General features: G+C 35.7%; 1 protein-coding gene across 4 annotated transcripts in view; it reads right to left on the bottom strand.

Moving 5' to 3' along the window:
- The window catches only part of LOC128991512 (protein SON-like), a 28,428-nt gene extending 8,555 nt beyond the window's left edge, over positions 1 to 19,873 (bottom strand). For 2 of the 4 annotated variants that reach the window (XM_054414451.1, XM_054414452.1), the window contains exons 1-11: positions 19,740 to 19,873; positions 11,732 to 12,716; positions 11,139 to 11,324; positions 10,460 to 10,553; positions 9,383 to 9,811; positions 8,567 to 8,712; positions 7,805 to 7,953; positions 5,840 to 5,948; positions 5,320 to 5,432; positions 4,278 to 4,388; positions 3,691 to 3,807 (exon numbers count right to left, since the gene is read on the bottom strand). In XM_054414451.1, the coding sequence (XP_054270426.1) occupies positions 3,691 to 3,807; positions 4,278 to 4,388; positions 5,320 to 5,432; positions 5,840 to 5,948; positions 7,805 to 7,953; positions 8,567 to 8,712; positions 9,383 to 9,811; positions 10,460 to 10,553; positions 11,139 to 11,324; positions 11,732 to 12,698 (2,421 nt within the window). In that variant the 5' untranslated portion in view covers positions 12,699 to 12,716; positions 19,740 to 19,873. Of the gene's footprint in view, positions 1 to 1,782; positions 2,102 to 3,690; positions 3,808 to 4,277; positions 4,389 to 5,319; positions 5,433 to 5,839; positions 5,949 to 7,804; positions 7,954 to 8,566; positions 8,713 to 9,382; positions 9,812 to 10,459; positions 10,554 to 11,138; positions 11,325 to 11,731; positions 12,717 to 19,739 lie in introns of those variants that run through there. The other 2 variants (XR_008490658.1, XM_054414453.1) reach the window with 2 other exon arrangements.
- Between the last annotated feature and the right edge of the window lie 1,499 nt (positions 19,874 to 21,372).

Here is a 21,372-nt window from a genome sequence, read left to right on the forward strand (position 1 = left end):
TGGCTGAGAGAAAGTGTACTTGTCCCTGATAACAAATTACATTAGAACACGGGAAAATGGCCAAATACTTGTAGTATTGATTCTTTGTACTTTTTAGTGGTGATTTCATCATTCTCACAATCACAACAATTTTTAGATGGCGCTCAGAAATCCCGCACTGCCGGAGTCCTGAATGTACGGATTAGTGACAGTCTATGCTTTCTGTGAGAATTATTCATTAGGCCTAGTTCTATTTTAACTTCCAGGGAAAATTGCAGGTTTAAAGGCTTGAGCGATATCTGGCCTTTATCAGAAGTATGTAACAGCGGCTAGAGAAGAGTTTGAATGTCCAGTGATTAAAACTGTTTTGTTAGTAGTTAACTGTTATGTTAAGCGACAATAGCAAAATTTACATTAAAATCCCTTAATGTACACAATCTCTTACAAAATTATGTATATTTAAAACCTAATCAACAGCACTGGTTGTAGATGAATCAGACAGAACTTCAGAACTATTGGTTGTCTACTAAAACGAGCAATCCTATTGAACAAGATTACTGATTTCAAGTAAAAACAGCTTTTTTTAGAAATCATTTTGCAATTTCTTCAATATATTTCGGTTTCAATGTAACAGTAGACCTCAAATTATCTTGTAAATGTGAATTTGTAACAACTGTTGAAAATTATTGTTTGTTAAAATTTTAATTTTGGATATTTGTTATGAAAGTGTCCCACAAAAAATTGTTTAATAGTGTGTCTTTCGTACAACACGTTGTGGTTGCTTATTGAGTAGTTCAATAAAGGAATAATTAAGGGTTTAAGGAAAAGGAAGGTTGTGAGATTTTGAATTGAAATATATTTTCTAAAACCACAAAGCAACAAAATAATATAAAATGTTCTATTTATTGCTTGGTTAGGCTTATATGTATAAAAAAAATAGTAAAAAACAAATAACTAGGGGTACTGTACTTTTAAAGTTGATTATAACAACCAATTTGACATAAAATACTAAAATTTGTAATTTCAACACTAACGTACAAAACAAAGAGGGGATTAAAAAAAGATTTACCATGGACATAACAGTTCACACATAGGATTACACCATTGATACAGTGGTGTATACTTTGTATTGCACTATTGATACAATGTTGTATGTATACATTGTCTTACACCATTGATACAACAGTGTATACATTGTATTGCACCATGATACAACGTGCATACATTGTATTGCAAAGTGCCACACTCAATTTATAACAAGGTATAGCATGAAAGGAATTGTAAAATGATTTTTTCTCATGAAATATGTGTGTATATACAGTATTTCAAATTTTCAAATTTTGTGGCAGGTTTATTGTCTTACAAATATTTGAACGTCTGTCATCACAGGCCACAATTAAGGTAATTTGAGGACTACTATTTAAAAATTATAATCGCATGCTTTTTGGACCTTGGTCTAAAAAGCATGTCCACCTGAAAATTTGTTACCCAGCATTGTAAATGAAGAGTCTTTAGGAAAAGGCTTTATGTCAACTTCAACAAATATGAGGAAACCAGAAACTAATTACTTTGAGCAAAATTTGTAACTATTTAAAAAAATATTTTTTTTATGTACATTTAAAGATAACTATATCACCATTGTTACACTTAACATTATCAGTAAAATTAATTACTAATTTTGTAAATTTATAAATATAGTGTAACTGTAAAACAAATATGATGTGTTTATAGCTAATGTATATTACTTTCTTATTTACACGTTAAGTAAATGAATAACTCTGAAATGAACTTAATAAACTTAACAAATGAGTGGCCAATATTAATCTAAGATACACAACACAAATTGTTAAGCTTACGTAAATCAACTAAAGTACAAAATCTTCACTGACTCAACTATAACATAATCCAATTAAATTTTCTTACTCTGATGTTCAGATCATAAAAGGTATAAACAAAATGCGAGTGACACAAGCCATTTTCCCTAAGACTCTCAAGTGAGATGTTTTGTAAACCTTAGTCACCGAGTGGCCCCGGGTCACAGCGCCGTGTGGCTCGAGGCCACCCAGCTGGCGCCACACGGTGCTCATCATGTGTCGTCCACGTGCTCTTCCTGTGGTACCTGCTGTTGTGATACAAACAATTTAACTCGGTGCCGACTGAGTTGAGACCAGACAATGTGCGACAACTGCTCAAAACTGACCAACTCTGCAGCCTAGCAGATCGATCTATATTTTGTGTCAAGTTCACCTTTCAGTCTATGAGAATTTGTTTTGGACATGTTACTGAAATTGCAGTTGTCAAGATTTATTCTTAGGTTATGATGGTGTTAGCACACCAGCTTGTGAACTGTATATGTCTCTGTTAGTATCGTTTGTACATTTGTTTTTTGTTATTTACTTTATAAACTTTTGTTATTATTAGTTATTTGACAGCATACCTTGGCTTAATAGGAAGATTATTCCCAGTGCTGAGACTATAACACAAATATGTTGACCGATGGCAACCAATAAGTTACCTTATTGTTGAGGTAGACATTGAAGTACATAAACCCCTTATTAGTTTCCGGTTGCACAATGTAGCTGAAGTCAGCTCTAACTTTTAATTTCCCCCCAAAATATTTTTTTTTAGTTCACATTGCCAGCTGATTAAACTTGTTTATTAGCATTGTTGGTTGTTTATATTGTCAATTCCTGGACAATAATGAGGGCTAGTGTTTCAATTAAGAGTTAAAAAGAGACCAAAAAGTATCAAAACGAAGTGTGAAAGTCTGTTGTCCACGAGCCAATGACTGCAGAATTGGGTTTATAAAACGTACTTTTGGATTTTAAACTTTCTTTCTCAGGCACGAAAAGTAAAACTACAACTGAAAGATTAGTAAAATTTGTTTCCAAAGCAGTTTCATACGTAGCGGTCTTATATATTGTAAGTATGGTATGAATAGTATCAACATATGTTGAAATTCTTGTTTTGGTTTGGTTTCTACAGAGAATGTTATGATAATACTTATATAGAAATTGACTTTTCAGCCATCAGATTGGCCGTCTTTTACAAGACATGAACTGAATGGTAAACAAGAAACAAACTATAGACAATCAAAATACAACAAAACTAAATGCAATTTGAGATCAATACAAAATACAACACATGATCAAATATTACAAGATTGGCCAGTTTTAAGTAATTTGAGTCTCACTGTAAACTAAACTGTCTGAAATCAACTCAGCCACTCAGAAACACACCTTATCATTGTTATTGAAAAAAAGTCTCGCTACAAAATTTGAAACAGTAATAATTGCCAATTTAGAAAAAAACTCTAATTGAGGTAATTATTTAGGTAATTATATTTTAAACAGTAGTCAATAATTAAATTAAAGTAATGTGATTTGGGAACATCACACTTAATTAGTTTAAAAAACAATTTTTGTAAAAATTCCAACATATTTTAAACACATTGTAAAAGTTAGAATAAATTATTTTAAAGTAAACATTTTTAGGATCCAACAAACTTTTTTCAGAATGACAAGTGACTTGATAATGATGTCAACACCTCAAACCTGAGGCGTTATAACCACTTCTCGAGATTTCCAAAATTATAATTGAATAAATTCTACGTGAACGTTCATTCTAACACAAACATTTACAAAACGTATGACTCGTGACAAGTTTACAACAGATTGGTGTATACGCTATGTAAGGTGACGTAAGACTTACTCTCCGAGCCCAGGCCTGGTAGCCGGACGAGAGCTCCGCCTGACTCAGCACCTTGACCCCTGTGGAGCCTGTGAACTGACCCGGAGGCAACTGCTTGGACTCTGCCCATGACTGCATCTGTCAAACCAGGTTATAAAGTAGTAAGAAAATGTCAGAGGATAAATCATGTACCAACCTGTGAAAAAGTAAGAAATGTACAAATTGGGAGTCCCCTACGCTTAAAAATGTATGTCTGATTAATTCTGCTCTTGGGATCCAGTGACGAGCCCGTAACTATTATGGATTAAAATTAAATTATAAGCTTTAATTTGAGCTATTGATCGTTTGAATCAGTTAAGTTGAAGTATTATCAATCAAAAATCATAAATTTTATTATTTTTCGGATATGATATTTATTTCAACGCTGCGGAGCAGCATGGGTCCTCTAGTTAATCTTTCAAACACACAAGGTTATACTCACCATTGTTGCTACTGTAAATCATGTGATCAATAAGGTGGTAGGTCGTTAACTACAGCATTATAATCATCCTGATCACCTAGTCCAACATTAAAATTGTTTTATGTATTTGCCGATGTACAAAACTTACATGCTGTTGTGCAGATTGCATCTGGGAGAGAGCACTAGAATCAGACGGGTTCTCTTGGAGTCGTCTCATTGCTTCTAGTCGCTGGGACACAATCGAACCTATATCCATATCCTGAAAATAAGTAAAAAAATATGTTGATGAAACAAGAAACTTATTATACTTGTACTTTCTAATTGTTTGTTGCAATATGCAACAAATAATCTCACTTGTATATACTAGTACTGTAGTACGTTTATTCTGCGTGTAACGGGATGCGTGAACAAGAGCGCAACATTGGGCGAGTCCACCCGCACTTACCGTTGTCACTGGTGAACACAATGTTATTTGTATAGCCAAATCCACCAAATCTCAGTTAACAAAAATAATAACTGCTCGTCCATTAAATAACTGAAGTCATTTTTGTCTAAAGTAGGCTAGACAACAAAATTGTTGCTTGCAAAATGTAAACAAATAAGAAGAAGGTAGCTTCTAGTGTTATTTTTATGAGACAAATTTAAAAAGTATTTGTAACGTTTTATAATTACACTGAGCGGAATCGTCTAGAATTTTAATGGTATCTTCTCAGTGGTTTAACACTATTCGCGCAACGGTTCTCTATTTTTTTACCCTGACACACAGAAACACAGACAAGCGGACAAGGTTCGAAACTGGACCCAGCTGTTCCTGATCATTGGGCTGATAATAAATGATCCTGCATAAAAAACAGCTGATCTTAGTCAGTAACATAGAAAAATTATCTCACTCTATTTTACACCCACCCTTCATTCATATTCAGCTTGAAATATGCACTAGGTGTGCGTAGCTGTCTTAGAGATACGAATTACAGCCTTAAATAAAGAAATGAAATTTTTTGAGCATATAACTCAATTTAGAAAAAGAAATATTGATGGCATAAATGAAAAGCTGAAAGCTATGAGGGTGGATACATATACACATAAGCCATCTAATAATCTCAAAACAGCATTTCTATTTCAAATAAGGATATATAACTAAGAATAGGCGTCCTACACATTGATGATAATTATAATTATGTGGTACACACCGGTTTTGGGGGAGGGTCTTTAAACACCCGCTTGGTGTTGGGTTTGACTAGCGCCACCTGAGTGGAGGAGGGGGGGTCGGCTTTCTTGGGTGACACTGGGATCCATTCACTCTCTGAAACAAACCAACAACCCGGCCACTGTTACTCTGGGGTTTAAAAATACAGTAATTCAAAATTAATTAGTTTAGGAGCCTCTAAACTGTTAAAGCAAGAAACATCTATCATATGGTAAATCATGAAGGGATGAAGATTTTATCAAAAGAACATAAATCAGTGAGATTAACCAAAAGACATAATAGCAAAACGTTAGAGCACGGTAACATCTTGATAAGCCTGTCACTGATGCTGTGCAGATAAGAATTATCAAACGTTTTGTACTTGAATAATTTTGTATGAGAGTTTTATGGCCAAAGTCATGTCATATACAAGAAGATCGAATAGCTGAGTTTGTCAAGTCAATATTATTGAGATCAAAGTTCTTAAAAAATGCAAAAAATATCACTTTGTCATTCCGACTCACCAGTCTTGCGGTGTTGTTGACCACTGGACACAGGGAACTGCAGTCGGAGTTGTCTGGATTGTTCTGCAGCCTTCTCTTGTAGAGATTTGACAGGAAGAGCAACAGAGTTCTACAAAATGAAATGTTTACTTGTCACATAGAATTTCTTCATGACAATAATTATTAAAGACCTACTAACTAATAGAGCATCACAAATATTCATATTTTACTTTGAACGTCATAAAAACCCTGGAATATTCTGAAATAGTGTAGGCCTAGGCATACAAAAAGACTGAATAAAAATCAGCTGATCTTAAGCCACCCATACACGGGCGAGTATGTTCGCAAGCATGTTGGCGAACATGCTCGCGAACATGCTCGGCGTTGTCAACAGACGGACGAGCATGCTCGCGAACATGCTTGGCGTTTCCAAGAGACAGACGAGCATGCTCGCGAACATGCTCGTCGCTCGGTAGCGGTTCCTAGGCCTATTCTTGCTTCTCTTCTGCTCTGTGACAGTCCAGTTGTGTGTATTTAGCCTACTCCTGCTTTTTTGCTGCAATTACAGCATTTAGTTTTTTTGCAACATACACATTATTTCTTAGACATAAATCAGGGGCGATTTATTTTTGGCCGATTTTGTAATCGGCCTATCTAAAAATCGACCGTGTGTGCCAGGCCTTAGGTTATCGGATTAAATTCATCCGCTATGGTTTGAAAATAACGTTGGTTAAAATTCCATCTTTGTGCAATAACATTTCTCGTAGTTCTGCTTATTCCAGCCTTTCTTAGAATTATTTAATTGTGACAAATTACTACAGAATTGATTGTACACATTTCTGTAATACTGTAATATACAAATTGTAATTGATGAACCCTCTATTTTGGAAACTCATTTAAATTTGTATTTATTGCGTTACAAACACAAATAAATATTTATTTAGCTTCTGTAAACATTGATTCTAAATCTATTACTGTAACTGGAATACATCAGAGTATCAACATCATGATGATTACAAGTGCAATCTGTCTATTGCGGCTACTTTGTAATGGTGGTAACGAAGTAATCGTTAGGAATCGGAACGGTTACTTGTAATGAGTCCACGAGTGTAACTGGAATCATAGTAGCGGCTACATCGATGGAATCATTTAGCCTATCTCTACCCAAGTTGCTGCAACGAACATGCTATCGAACATATGGTCGTCCCCACAGACGGGCGAGCATGTTCGTGTTCGGGCTTGCCAAGTCCGACGAGCCGAACGCCGAGCCCAACATGCTCGCCGCGACGGATCTCACACACGGGCGAGCATGTTCGTCGCCAACACCGTCACGAGCATGCTCGCCCGTGTATGGGGGGCTTTATAACTACATTTCTTTAGCTTCTTCAGCTCTACGTTTTCCATTGTAGTTGGCAATAGTAACCCTTAAATAATAGAAACACCGGACATAAACTATACACAAAAAACCAGCTTCAAAATGTACAATTAGACTAGAAAAGTCTATTTGTGTTTGTTAGACTATGCTTTTGAAAATATAGTTTTTTACTTGTTATTGTTGGCCTACATGCATAATTATGTTTACTTAAATGTAACTACAGTAGACTCCCTCTTATCCGGACTCCTCGGGACCGAGGCCAGTCCGGAAAAAACGGGTTTTCCGGTTAAACCGACGTCCCCAAAATCTCGTAAAAACGGCAATTATATTTAAACGGTTGTTTAAATGCTTATTTGACTTAAATTTAGGAGAGCATTGTATTTATAAATGTGATCACTGGTCTCAAATTTTTCCCAAGAGATAGGCCGTTTCAGTACCGCCGACTCCTGCTGACCTAGTCCCGTTAAACTGATGTGCTGATAAAAATTGTCCGGCTAAAGAGATGTCAATCCTGTCGAGTGTAGTCCGGTTAAACCGATGTCTGTTTAAAAGGTGTCTGGATAAGAGGGAGTCTACTGTATTCATAAAACAATGTCACTGTTATCACTGACCCGAATGTTAAGTACGATGCTGGACGGCCGATCCTTGATCTGGAAAGGATGATGGAACGGCTTCTCAGACTCACTCTCGTCTCCTGATGTGTTAGAGCTGATTGATTCATGTCCGTCTGCATCCTTCTTGGACAACAGCTTGCAGAAATCTGCTCAAAAAGGGATATATTGAAAGACAAACACAGAAACTGCTGCTACTGAGAGACAAATTATACCATGGGTAGTTTGACAAAACCTAACTTATGACAAAATCAAACTAACCTAACAGTACAATTACATCTACTATACTAGACTCAGCCCAACAAAACCAAAACAATCAAGCTGTATGGTAGTAAGGGATAACAATTTTCACCTACCTGGACTTTGTTTATGGTAAGATATCTGCTAGGCCTATTATATTAATGTAGGTATTTAAAAATCACAATCCTAGTCTAGGTTTCCCCAAACAAAATGTATTACAAAACACAGGTGCGGTATGTTAGATCAGACAAATATACATTATATGCAAACTAATCCTGTTTATAGGTGGAATAAATCCACATAATAGAAATGGTTCTACAGTTCTCATAGAGTAGGCCTACTCAATTTTTGCCCTAATTATGTAACTATACATATTCTGATTGTCGCCTCATCACTCGCACACAGACTAGCTCATTCCAAACTTATCTAATTTTTTTTTTAATTAGCCTTCTAAAACAAATCTGGTTGATACTTAATTTCATAAGAAAATAATTTAACAGTGTTACCAATGTTCCCACTCACCTGTAAGCTCATTGACAGTCTTGCCGCCCGACGTGATGGCTAGCTTAGTCTGGTCCACTGTTCCGCCTGGATTTTTTAACATATGTAAAGCATTCTTGCGAGCTATCTCCAGCAACTTCTGTTTGTCAATCTTCTCTTCAGGACTCCTAAAGAAAAAGATGTGCTATAATCAATAACCTCACCACAGCAAACCTGCAGACTAAGTGGATTTAATACAAATTTGAACTAATAGTTTTTTTTGGCCTCTAGGGACATCAAAATAAAAAAGTGTATCGGTCCCGGGCCTAGGTCTTACCGTGCCACATACGGTAATAGCTACTTCCCTATAGGGAAATTTGTTAAAATTTAATAAATCTTTCCATGTAGGCTACAGTTGGATAGTCTAACTCAATTGGTAATCTGACATTAAGATGAATGAGTCTTTGGTTGATACCTTTACTACCCTGGATTATGATTAGTATTGTAAAATAATTTCACGTCTTTACAGTTGTGGTGCAGTGTTCACTTAAGCCTTACAGCAAACATTGTAATTAATGGGAGACGTAAGTACATTACTATGTTTTATCTCATTACTTGTCAACTGAACTTGAGTACTGTACCTGTAGCTCATTTTTACAGTCCCAGGATTGCGTTTAAAATGAAGTAATAACGGCTTAAAGACGTACCTCATCAGACAATCCTTGACATCAGGGTAGTCGGTAGTGTGTCCACTTTTGTAGCCTGATGATGGCAGGGTTCTGTTAACCTGTGAAACATTAGCAAGTTTTACCACACCCTACCCTACCGGATTGTCTGAGGAGGAACATCCAGACTTACCTTTTTTCTCTTTCACGGGAGTGTGCTCGAGTTTTCACATGCCTCCGTCCTTCTCTGTCTCTACTCCTATCTCTTTCTTTACTCCTTTCTCTCTCTTTTGTCTTCTTATCTCTGCTTCGGCTTCTTGTCTTAGCCTCAATTTTAGTTCGATCCTTACTTCTACTCCGGCTTCTGTGTCTTCCCCTACTCCTACTGCGACTTCGAGCTTTGTCCTTGATACGGTCTCTACTTCTGCTCCTTTCCTTGGTCCTGTCTCGACTATTCTTTTCTCTACATCTAATTTTATCTCTTCCTTTGCTCACATCTCTATCCCTACTTCTTCTCTTTTCTCTATCCCTCAATTTATCTTTCTTCTCATCCCTGTGGTGATGCGAGGAATGAGACTGTTCACTGTGTGAGTGAGATCTATGTTTCTCCACACTTCTTGATCTATAAACAATTATTAAATAACCATTAATATTTCAATACAAAGTTGTTGGCTAGCTTTATGTAAGCTAGTATGTGACTAGCTCAAAGCAGATTTGTAAATTTAACATCAAATAGATTGTAAACAGTTTGATGTATGGAAAGTAGCTATTTTAATTAGAATTTAGTATGTTATGGTCCTTTTACCCAAACAAAATAGCATAAATACCAATTCTGTAAAATTTACGGTTTATAAATTATTGTAATTTTTTTATTTTCCCCATAACATATCATAGTTACTCCCACCGCTTGCCCAAGATAAGGGTTGTTGACGCTAATGGGAGAAAGTATGTGTTAGATTGCTGATACCGCTTATTGCCTTCCAACCAGTCTGAGTAAAATTGCTATGAGAAGTTTCCCTGTATGTCTATTAAAACTGGCTCCACAAAGTATTTGATTCCAACTGATAAAATGTAGAGTAGGCCTATATCATTGATTTAAACTCTTAGGCTTATTACTACGCCTATAATTTTAGATAACTTGTGCAGCACTAATGATTTTGCTAATAGGTAACAATAGGTGATGTGTCAACACCACTATGACAAAAGGAACAGAATTGTAATTTGGAAAATTATAGTACTCCATTATCTTCACAACAACCAATCCACTTACCGATGACTGCTTTGATGATGTTTGTGATGACGGCGATGATGGGAGCGCTTCTTCTTTTTCACATCTTCTGATTTCTTTATTTCTTCTATCGACCCTATAACATATGTTCACCATTACAACATCGCCCTCATGTAATTTTTTTTTAAATAATACCTACCTTTTAAAAAGCTATTGCATGAAGTGCCAATGCCTACATCATTTAGGCATTCAGTTCAAAGCTATACGATAATTTTTTGATAAATTCTACATAATTTATAATGATAGGTAAATTATGTAACCTAGAAGAGTAGTTATAAATACATAGAGACTCACTTTAAAAGTTATTCTACAAAAAAGTCTAAGGCCTTGGTACAGGAATGACAAATTCAAACCTAGCATAAACACCAACATTCTAAAGGTTTGGGCTACTTTCCTTTTAAGGCATTTTTGTTCCTTTCATATTGTCTTTCCTTGAAACAAAATGTCATGCCCACTGGTATAATCTTGACAAAGAAAAAAAAAATGACGGGTTGTGGTTGGGCAAAATTTGACCAAGCCAATCTCAAAATGAGATTGGCTTGGTCTGAGCTGCCCTGAATGGATTGTGTTAGTTTTTAATAATTATGATGGTGTGACATGTGGATAATCTAATTAGGTAGCTTTTTTTAATTACCCACTAATAAATCAAACGTTCTATAACCTGAGCTAGACAGATCGGAAGGAGTCGGACTTCTTTCTTCTTCGCTGCTTTCAGATAATTCACCCTCCTCGTATTTTTCAGCTTTTAGTTTTGCCTCCTCTTCAATTTGTTTTACTGTCGCTTCATAAACTTGACTAAACTTCAGGTTTGGAATTTTTATTTTGCTGCCAGTGTGTTTTTGTTTATCTATTAACAAAGAAAACCATGATTTATTGATAAAATAACCTAGTGAACATGTAATAAATAAAGCTTAAAAACTACTTTTTTTTCATTTTGATTTAATTGCATATCGACGGTACTACTTTAGGGCCATTTTAAACTAAAAAATCTTGTTTGAAAATGTCAGTGGACATATACCTATGTAACATATGGGTTCCATTTGAATACCTACCGGTACTTATTAAAAATTAAATCATTTCTTTTAAGTAACGAAAGTGCTGAAAAGCTATATAAATAATCCAAAATTTTCAACTTCCTTACAAGGGGACTAGGAAATTGTCCATAGGCTACAACTCAACTTCATATATTTTTTTAAGATACACAGCCTAAGTTACTGTAGCCTATTTTAAACGTTAAATGTACTGTAACTTTACCTGTATTGGGTTTTAAATCATCTTTTTTGATTCCGCAGTCAATAAGATCTTCTGCAAAAACATCAGCAACAGGTAGTGGTTTATTAGGCTTCTCCAACGTACTTGGTTCTTGTGCTTCGACAGTCACTTTATCTTTTTCCAAAGGCTTTTCAATTTGTTGAACTACCTCACTTAATTTTTCGGCGGTAGTTTTAGATGATTGCTCTTCTTTAGGCTCTTGCTTAATTTGTTTTGGTAGGCCTAGAGAATAAATTTCATTCTCCACCACATCACTATCAGAGTTAATTGGAGTAATCTTTGATCCGTTGATGCTCTTTCGGATTTCTGAAGCCAAATCAGTGCTCTTTATTACTTTATCAACAATTTTGCTAACAGCTTCTTTTAGTATATTTTCGCGTATTACTTCAGGAACAGTTGGAACAGTAGTTGTCCCATTCAACTTGGTTTTCTTTGTATCATTTTCATCTTTAACTTTGATATTTAACAGCTTTTCTTCAATAGTCAACTTGTCTTTGCTGGCAGACTTCAGTTTTTTATTCGACGGTTCTTCAACGTCACTGTCCGAGTCACTAGCACTAAACTTACCTAGCTTCCTTTTTTTCTTTTTTGAATTGACATCAGATTCAGAGTTGTGGCATTTGGAGTGTTTTTTATGCTTTTTACTGCTTTTTTTCTTTGATTCCTTGCTACCCTTCGAGTCAGAACTTGATGATCGTTTTTTCTTCTTCTTTTCTTTTTTGTGCTTCTTTTTACTGTGTTTTTTATGTTTTTTGTGACTTTTGTCAGAAATTGTGCTGTTGGTTTCTAGAGTTTGAAGGTCATCTAGAGGCGGAGGTGTTGCGTCAAAGGCTCCAAACAACTCGCTAAGAATTTCATCAGAAGTCTTCAAAACCTGTTGTTCTGTCGGGACCAGAATACTATTGACTGTCTTTTCATCAGTTACAGTTCCAGATTTTTCATCCGCCATCTTTTTTTAAAATACACTCTGTAAAAGTCAACATTAATTATATTAACTTAAGCTAGTTTGAAGCACTTCATTTAAAGTAATTGGCTTTATCTTAAATACAAGCACAAAAAGCTAGCACTGGGGGATTGGTAGCTTAGCCTAAACAATTTTAGGCCTAAGACATTTTGTGAAAACAGGTAACTTAAAATTGCCTACATAGGAATGGGATTTTTTTTATCAACAGTTAATGTAAAACTTTTAAACTTAGTAGCCTATATCAGATTTACCAGACTCAATTGTATCTGCAAAAAGCATTATTTGCTCAATGTTATAAGTTACTATATCATGAGGCAACCTAGGCCTAGAGAAGTAAGTTACTTAGACCACAGAGAAGCAAGTTAAGGTACAATGGAAGAGCCCGAACGACAAGCACTGTGCGGAAATTCGGTAATTATTCCATAGGCTACAGGTGCCTCCAAACAAATTTTTAATTTTGATATCTTATGGTTTTTTGCCTCCTGAATCCAAATTTCCATTAGTTTTCACCGCTGATGAATATTTCTCATGATATCGCCGTAATAATATACAAAATTACCGGTACAATTAACAAGGTAGGATGGATGACATTTGTAGAATGAGCTATGGGTTAAGCAGGCTAAGCCAACAGCTGATTGTTTTCAATCAAAATGTTTGCAAACATTTTTGAAATAGTAATTTGAAGTGTTTTTATCAGGATTTTAATTTTACAAAAACAGTCTGCAGGCGACATAAACTAACAACTCGATACATTATAACCTAAACTTTACCTTCCTAATCTAACCTAACTTCAAAACACTTAATGCAGTCACCAATTCGCATAAAGCACGACCTACCACCCTGACATGCCTAAATAAGAACTACGAGTAATTAGTCCATTATTCCATCTATATCTCCATAATGTGACGAAATTCCTATTGTAAAAAACATTATTGACTATAGAATCACTTGATTTGTTTCTACAACGATGTTATTATCTTTAGTCAACGATGTTAGCCTATTCTTAATCTCCTCATCAACCATGTTACTCTCTTCACTTAACCTGAACTTGTGATGGCGACGGCGTAGCAGAATAGCACTACGCAACACGTATGAGTATGAACGAGTATTTTTGTTTTGTATTTTATTTGTAGTGAAGTAAAATGACGTCACTAGTATAGGCATATTGCCGGCGACAGAATCAGAGTGAGTTAATGCAGTTCAAAAGTTGTTACTTCCAGTTCTTGTCATGTGGTTGGTTGAAAACAATAGGCTTAATGCTTAGTTAACCTACAGTTCATTCCACTTGTAATGTCATCCATTCTACCTTGTTCATTGTAATGTTGTATATTATTATGGCGATATCATGAGAAATATTCATCAGCGGTAAAAATTAATGGTATATTTGGATTCAGAAGGTAAAAAATTTAAAGTAAGATCAAAATTAAAAATTCGTTTGGAGGCACCTGTACGGAATAAATACCGGAAATTCCTATTTCACATGGCTCAAGGACTTCCTCCACCAGAAGTAGTACATGTGTAGTAGGTTACATAAGTAGTACAAGTGAGCAAGGGGGGCAGTGCGGGACTTTGTCCTAGGCACCAGCACTAGTGCTAGACACCACTTGAGCGTACCATTGAATGTTCCCTCTCAAACTCTTTATTTGCCACAAAAAAACATTACAAATTTGAACTTATCTCATGTAACAGATGGCATGTCAATTAGGTTATAACTACAGTATAAATTATAAGTTAGGTACCGGTATGTAAATTATGCACTCTGTTCCTTACTTTAATCTTATTACCTCCTCCTTGGCTTGATACCAGCATAAGGCCCATTCTACACAAGAGTGAAACCTGCGACGGGATTCCCCCGTCAGGGACACACGCTCGACAGGGATCATTGCGTTAAATTGGCGTATCCACAAGAGCGGGATTCACATCGTGGATGGACGCATCAGAAGGTGGGAGCGCGGAGTTGACATCGATGTCGGCGTCAATCCCGCGTCAGGAATCCTATCAGCCATTCAACACATAACGGTATCACCTCGCGCGGCAGCCCAAACCTCAAAATCTATGTCCAGTTCCAGTTGCTTTTGAGTTCCAAACAGATCTCCCTGGTGTGATGTTCGACACGGATAAATCAGCAAGATAGGCCTAGAGGCTCGGCCTGCACTCTATAATGTGAAGAGCAAGGAGTAGGCTTATTCTAACTGTGAAATAAAGGCCAAAAATTAGAACAAAGTTGGCAAAGCGATGTACAAAGACTGGGAAACACCACAACCTTTTTCCAAGTGAGAAAGATGAAAGAGGTTATGTGATTTTGTACATTTTTAAATTAGAATAGCTGGAGTTGGATAATCACAACTATATAACCCAAGATGCATGGAGTAAAAGAGGTGGGCCAGACAGAGCGCGCCCCTCTCCCCCCCTCGCCCATCGGACTGAGGCAGTGACGTCACTGCAGTCCTCGAGCCGCTACTCACAGCCCGTACACAACACTTTTAGATGTTGTTTTGCGCTGTTTACGCCAGTTTGTACTACGCAATTGTTAAAATTGGTTTTGCTTGGTTTTAAATATATTAATATGTTATTCCTTATTATATTACTACTCAAATATTAGAGTAATTGTTGATTAAATTGATGTCCATTTCAGCAATTGTTGTTATATCACTAAGGATCTACTCTGATCCGGTAAATAGCATCTAATTTTATGATCTATATATTTTTAGGATAGCCTACTTAACTACAGTTGTTCATGAATATATTAGTAACTAAATTAGATACCCTGAACATTTTTAAAATTATTATTTAAATCAAACAAACATTTTTCACTATACAGATATACAAAATAAAAGTAGCTTTTGGTAATGTACAATCATCATTAGATTAGTCTAATTAGGAATGGAGATTTATATTTTTATGAATGGAAAGAAAACACATTTGAAATAAAAAACACTTTATTTACAAAGTGTATCTCTCACCATTGGACATGCAATCAGATATAAACACATTGAGTTGTAGAGTTCTTGAAATCTTTTACTTACTCTTAAACTTAGTACTGACGATGACGTTTCTTAGTTGATTGTTTTTGATTTTTTGTTGCTGTTCATTTGTTTTTGCCTGATTAAAAAAACTTCAATATCATTAGACTCTACTATTCTTCTTTGAGCAAATAGCTCAAGACGGTCTAGAGGTAAACGATGAACTTTATGGCGTAATGGCTTAATGTCTTTACTTTCTTAACAGGGTCATTTATTCATATCAAAGCATTTTAAATAGGCCTAGGTAAAATACCTATTTAATTTTCGATTTTAAAAATTCCTTTTCCAAACTCTCAATTTTCATTTAGCCTACATTGTGGTGTTTTATTATTACAACACAGCTTGCACAATTTTTTTGTTTCCCCGGTAAAGTTTTCTCAATTTTCGTTTTGTAGAACATTCCTCCGCATCACTGCGATAATACTGTGTTCAGTAGACACAAGTTTCATTCAGGGCTCACGAATGTTTAACATTCCCCAAACTCAATAATCATGAAATTAATTCCTTTAAACATCTTCAAAATAAACAAATATAAAAATGATTGAAATCAAAAAATCGTTTCTTTTGCACATTTCAATAAAGACAAAGCATATTTTGTTTGCGAATAAAATATGACTCTTATGTCGGATTGAGTTTTAGTTTTAAAATAGGTAACTGTCATTATATATATAGCTAGCATTTTTTATCTCAGAAAGTAAACTCGTATAAAAACACCGAACAACGTGCACTTACATAAAAGAGAAAATCCTCTTAACACGAAAATAATAAAGTCTAAAATGAAACATATGTTTATACATACGGAATTAATATTTTTCTTTAAAAGTACCTGTGAAACAAGCTTTCCTCGGGGAAAATCATTAGTATTCTCTGAGCGTATTCTTTGGTCAATGCCATTTATCCAAACAGATTTTTGTGGTCTATTTAATTCCTGTAAAATAGTAATACAGTATCGTAGTTGACTTTGATTTGTAAGCAACATTTATGATTCTCATGTAAACTATTAAATAATTGGTTGTTGTTGTTTTTTTTTTGTTTTTTTTTATCAACAAACCCAAATAAGTTTATCATTAAAAAGGAAAAAAAAGAAATAAAACATGAAAAAGGATGGCGTTTCATTTATAACTAACACCAAAAAGCAGTTGAAGTAACTTTTAAACAGGCAACTTTTTTACCTAGTGCTAAAAGATATTTTTTATTAACTGACCTGAAAAAGGGGAGTGTTATATCTTAATCTAAAATAATTCTAAGTGTAATATTATTCCAACTGAATCGGTAGACGCCCGCATTTCATCACTTTCTATGCAACATTCAGGCCTAATTGGTTATTTACTATTGTCAAACTGTTCACAATTCATGTTTAGTTCAAAATCATAAAAATCATTATTTAGTACACAAAGATATTTGTGTCATAACGGTAAATACCTCCTCCAAACCAGCGTAAATCGTGTCTGAAAAAGTAAGGTTTGTGCGTCTAGCATGTATCTAGCGGCGAGGCAGCCGCTGCCGGGACTGCAGTGACGTCATCGCGCGCAGTCCGCTCTGTCTGGCCCACCTCCTTTACTCCATACATCTTGTATATAACCGAGCTCCACAAAGTCCATCCCGCTACTGAGCCGCCTCGTGTAGAATGGCCCCATGGGTTTCACGCAACAGAAATCCCGCCACATGTAGTTTGCACAAAAATTTGGTGCCTTTACACGGGAATCTCATCGTGGTTTTCACGCTCGTGAAGAATGGGCCTAAACTGGATAGGCTGTCACAAATATTTACAATAAAAATAAGTTAGGCCTATAACTTAAAAAACCAATAGACTATTTACAACATAACTTACTTAGAAGGCTTCCATTAGCTTTTGGATTTTTTAAGATCTTTAGACTTGAATCTTTAGACTTAAAAACTTTGAAAACCTTAATGGCGGTGGATTGTAAAGGTCGAGGTCGTCCTTAAAACACGCCTTTATTAAGGGTGTTATGTTTGGCTAACTTTCAACCAAAACTTCAACCTTGCATGTTGAAACCGTTTGTGGTTCAAATAGTTTACTGCAACCGGCAACCTATTGAACAGTTTGAGAACCATGACTGCAAATGCGTCTTTACTGTGCTAACTTAATCCCAAAAATATGCCTAGGATGGGTGGGCCTCAGTTAAATTTACATAGCCTAGGCAAGGCTACAAGTTTATTTAAGACATAAGACATTTATTGATCTTTAGGCAAAATTACATGCAATCGATCTTGTCATGGACGCTTGAAATGCACAAGACAGTCATAAGTACAATAGTAAAACATGCTACACTAAAGCAAACATAAAATACCCCCGCCGCAGCAAACCTGCAGACTAAGCGAATTTCAACTCGTCTGATTACATTTTTACTAAAATATTTCCATAAATAAGACATATTATTCCCTATTTAAATAACATTAGATTTAACGAGTGCTTAGGTTTGCTGCTACGGGGAAGGTAAAAAGTGTTTTTTGACCATACGTCAATAGTATAGGATGAAATAAATAAATTTGCCGAATTTTATCAATATATACCCATAAACAAGTAAACTACAACAATTTTCATTTTCTCCATAAGAATAACATGGGAATTTTTAATTACACTATTTTTGAATTTTCTCCGCGACCGTTAGGCATACAACAGCGCTTCAATATACTAAATTATTTCTTTTTTTAAGCTCTACAAAACGGTTTAGAAAGAAATCGCAAAACTTTTTGTTTTTAGGTTCAAAAATGGGAAAAACCCATTTTTACCCCATAAAACCCCCCATAAACCCCCGTTCCCATGGTCCGATTATGCTGGATCGCGAACTCGTTCGAATAAACGTAGGTTTACACGTTTGTACCAAATTTCATCAAAATCGGATCATTTTTGCTCGAGTTATCGCGCTAACGGACACATATATATATATAGCCTATATATATAAATATATATATAAATATATTTTTTTTGATATTGTATACATCAATGAGGGCTACTTTAAATGTTATCATAGACTAACCAACACAAGTAGACTTCTCATCCCATTGTAAATTTTGAAGCACGTTTTTCGTGTCTAGTTCGTGTACGTGACACATGGGCGCTAGTGTCGACGAAACTTTGTTTCTATTATTTTAGGGTTAATTTCTTGATTTGTGCTTTACTGTTTGGTTATATAACTAGGGGACAAGTTATTGTTTATGATTAGATCGTATTATTTGGTTAAACGAGGTTTTAAATGGCTGTAATAACGGGAAACAAATTGTAAACAAAACACGACATCTGCAGAAAACCGTACAGAACTAACAATAACATTGTCTTCAGCTGTTCCATAAGGATGAGAAATCTACTAAGGGAGTATGTTTTATCTATGATGTTATTAAGCAAATCAAAATACCACAGTACCCTAGAAACATTTTATTTTATATTACTTACATGTTTCGGACATTAATGCCATGATCACCTGTTATCACCTGTTCTTTAATAAGAAATATCTAATAATGTTTGTAAATAAAAGAAACTAATAGGTTATATACTATACTGTGATCATGGCATTAATGTCCGAAACATGTAAGTAATATAAAATAAAATGTTTCTAGGGTACTGTGGTATTTTGATTTGCTTAATAATATAAATATATATATATATATATATGAATTTGAACGGATGGTGTTTTTGGCCTCGAGGGACCTCAAAATGAAAAATTAAATCGGTCTCGGGTCCAGGTCTTACCATGAGTACTACGGTAATAGCTTATTCCCTATATGGGAAATTCGCTAAAATAAGTGTTCATTCTACAAAATAGGACTATTATACAATTTATAGGCCTACGCATTTGAAAAGAGTAAAATTGAGACACATTATTCCAGAAAATTATATCTTTACATGTTTATATTATCTCTAAATAGGCCTTGGCCTAAGTTTGTTTTGAAGAAGCTTAAATTTAGTTTGACAAACAAATTGCCCTAAGCCCAGGTTGGAGTGAATAATATGTCTTTAAGTCAAAGGTTACACATAGCCTACCTTGAAATCAACATAAAAGGTTCCTTTGAACACACAATTGAATAGATGCAAGACAAATCATAAATACCAATAACTTTATATGATTAAAATAATGCAGCAACAAACATGAAATTGAGAAATTGACATAACATCTCTGCTACTGCTACTGCTTGCTTTAGTGCTTCTTCTTCTTCTCTCTTTTCTGCATTTTGTTGGATTTGTACATTTTGGTTTACTCTTTTTTTGTTGCAGCTGGCACGCACTATGATTCATTTAACTGCATATCTTCTTGCATTCGAATTTAATGTCTCTTTAATCTAACGGAAAATGTTATTTGCATAGGCAAATAAACATTAATGCAGCCACACTGGCAACAGACACTAACATGCGATTTCTAATATTTATAAAAGCGGCTGGCCATACCCGTTATTTGCATAACCTAATTTGTTATTTTGTTTCGGGCCACACGCCTGCACGTCACATCCGCGTTCATGTATTTGCTGTATGTGATTACTATTTCCCATAAGCATTTCACTTCTTAGGCCGGGGCCACACTCATCTTATCTCGCTGAATTTTTTCCACAGGCGTTACCCGTGGGTTTGAGAGATACATTACGGTATATGGGGCAGGCCACACTAGATTAAAAACGTCCGTGAACGCGTTTGTCAGTCTCACTGGTTTTACCAGCGAGACTGACAAACGGAATTGCACGTGTATTCTCTACTAACATTCCACGGGCGTTGCACGTAAAACTAGTCGCGGGACATTGCGGCTTATGGGAGTGAACACACTCATCTTATCTCGCTGAACTTTTTCCACTGACGTTTCTAGTTTTAACCTGTACAGAGAGCGTGGAAGGGGGGGGGAGGAGTACGTATCACGGACACGGACGATTTTTATTGCCAGAGCCAGTGTGGCATGCAGTTCAGTCTCGCTGGTTTGCCCGAAAAACCTATCTCGTAAGACGAGTGTGGCCACGGGCAAAATGTTTCACGTGTGTCGCACGTGAAAACGGAAAAAACAGTCTCACTGGTTGAAAATTACAAGTGTGGCCCGGCCTTATAAGGGTTGTACATTCCTTGGTTTTATAGCATAGACTAAACAACACAAGGAGTGTATTTTATCTATGGTTATACCATAGATAAAACCCCAGAGTAATAAAACAAAAAAAATAAAAATAATAGAAAATAAAAATAAAACATTTTTGTTTTATTACTCTAAGCCACAACACACAACCACAACAACACACACAACAAACTGATCACTCGATCACTGGCGTGTGGCGAGTGGCGACATAGACTAACCAACGTTTTATCATTGACTATACACCTCTACTCTTGGTAGAGGTGTATAGTCAATGGTTTTATCTATGGTGGCGATTAGCACTAGCAGAGGTGCAAATACCCCGCTAGTACCGCGCTAGTGGTCACGTGACCACCCGGTCCACTTATTAGCGCTAGTATTATCAAACATGTTCAAAACGACTAGCAGTGAGTAAAATGCTAGCGCGCTAGTATTTTTTTACGTTAATAGACCGTTTAAACACGGAGCGAATTTACTAGCGCTAATCAACTAGCTTCTAATACTAGCCTCGTGTACACGGGTGGGGCTTTTGATAATACTAGCGCTAATAAGTGGAGGGGGTGGTCACGT

The sequence above is a fragment of the Macrosteles quadrilineatus genome, unplaced genomic scaffold (assembly GCF_028750875.1).
Source record: "Macrosteles quadrilineatus isolate MER2022 unplaced genomic scaffold, UCM_ALF_1.0 Scaffold_4__1_contigs__length_99947679, whole genome shotgun sequence".
Lineage (NCBI taxonomy): Eukaryota > Metazoa > Arthropoda > Insecta > Hemiptera > Cicadellidae > Macrosteles > Macrosteles quadrilineatus.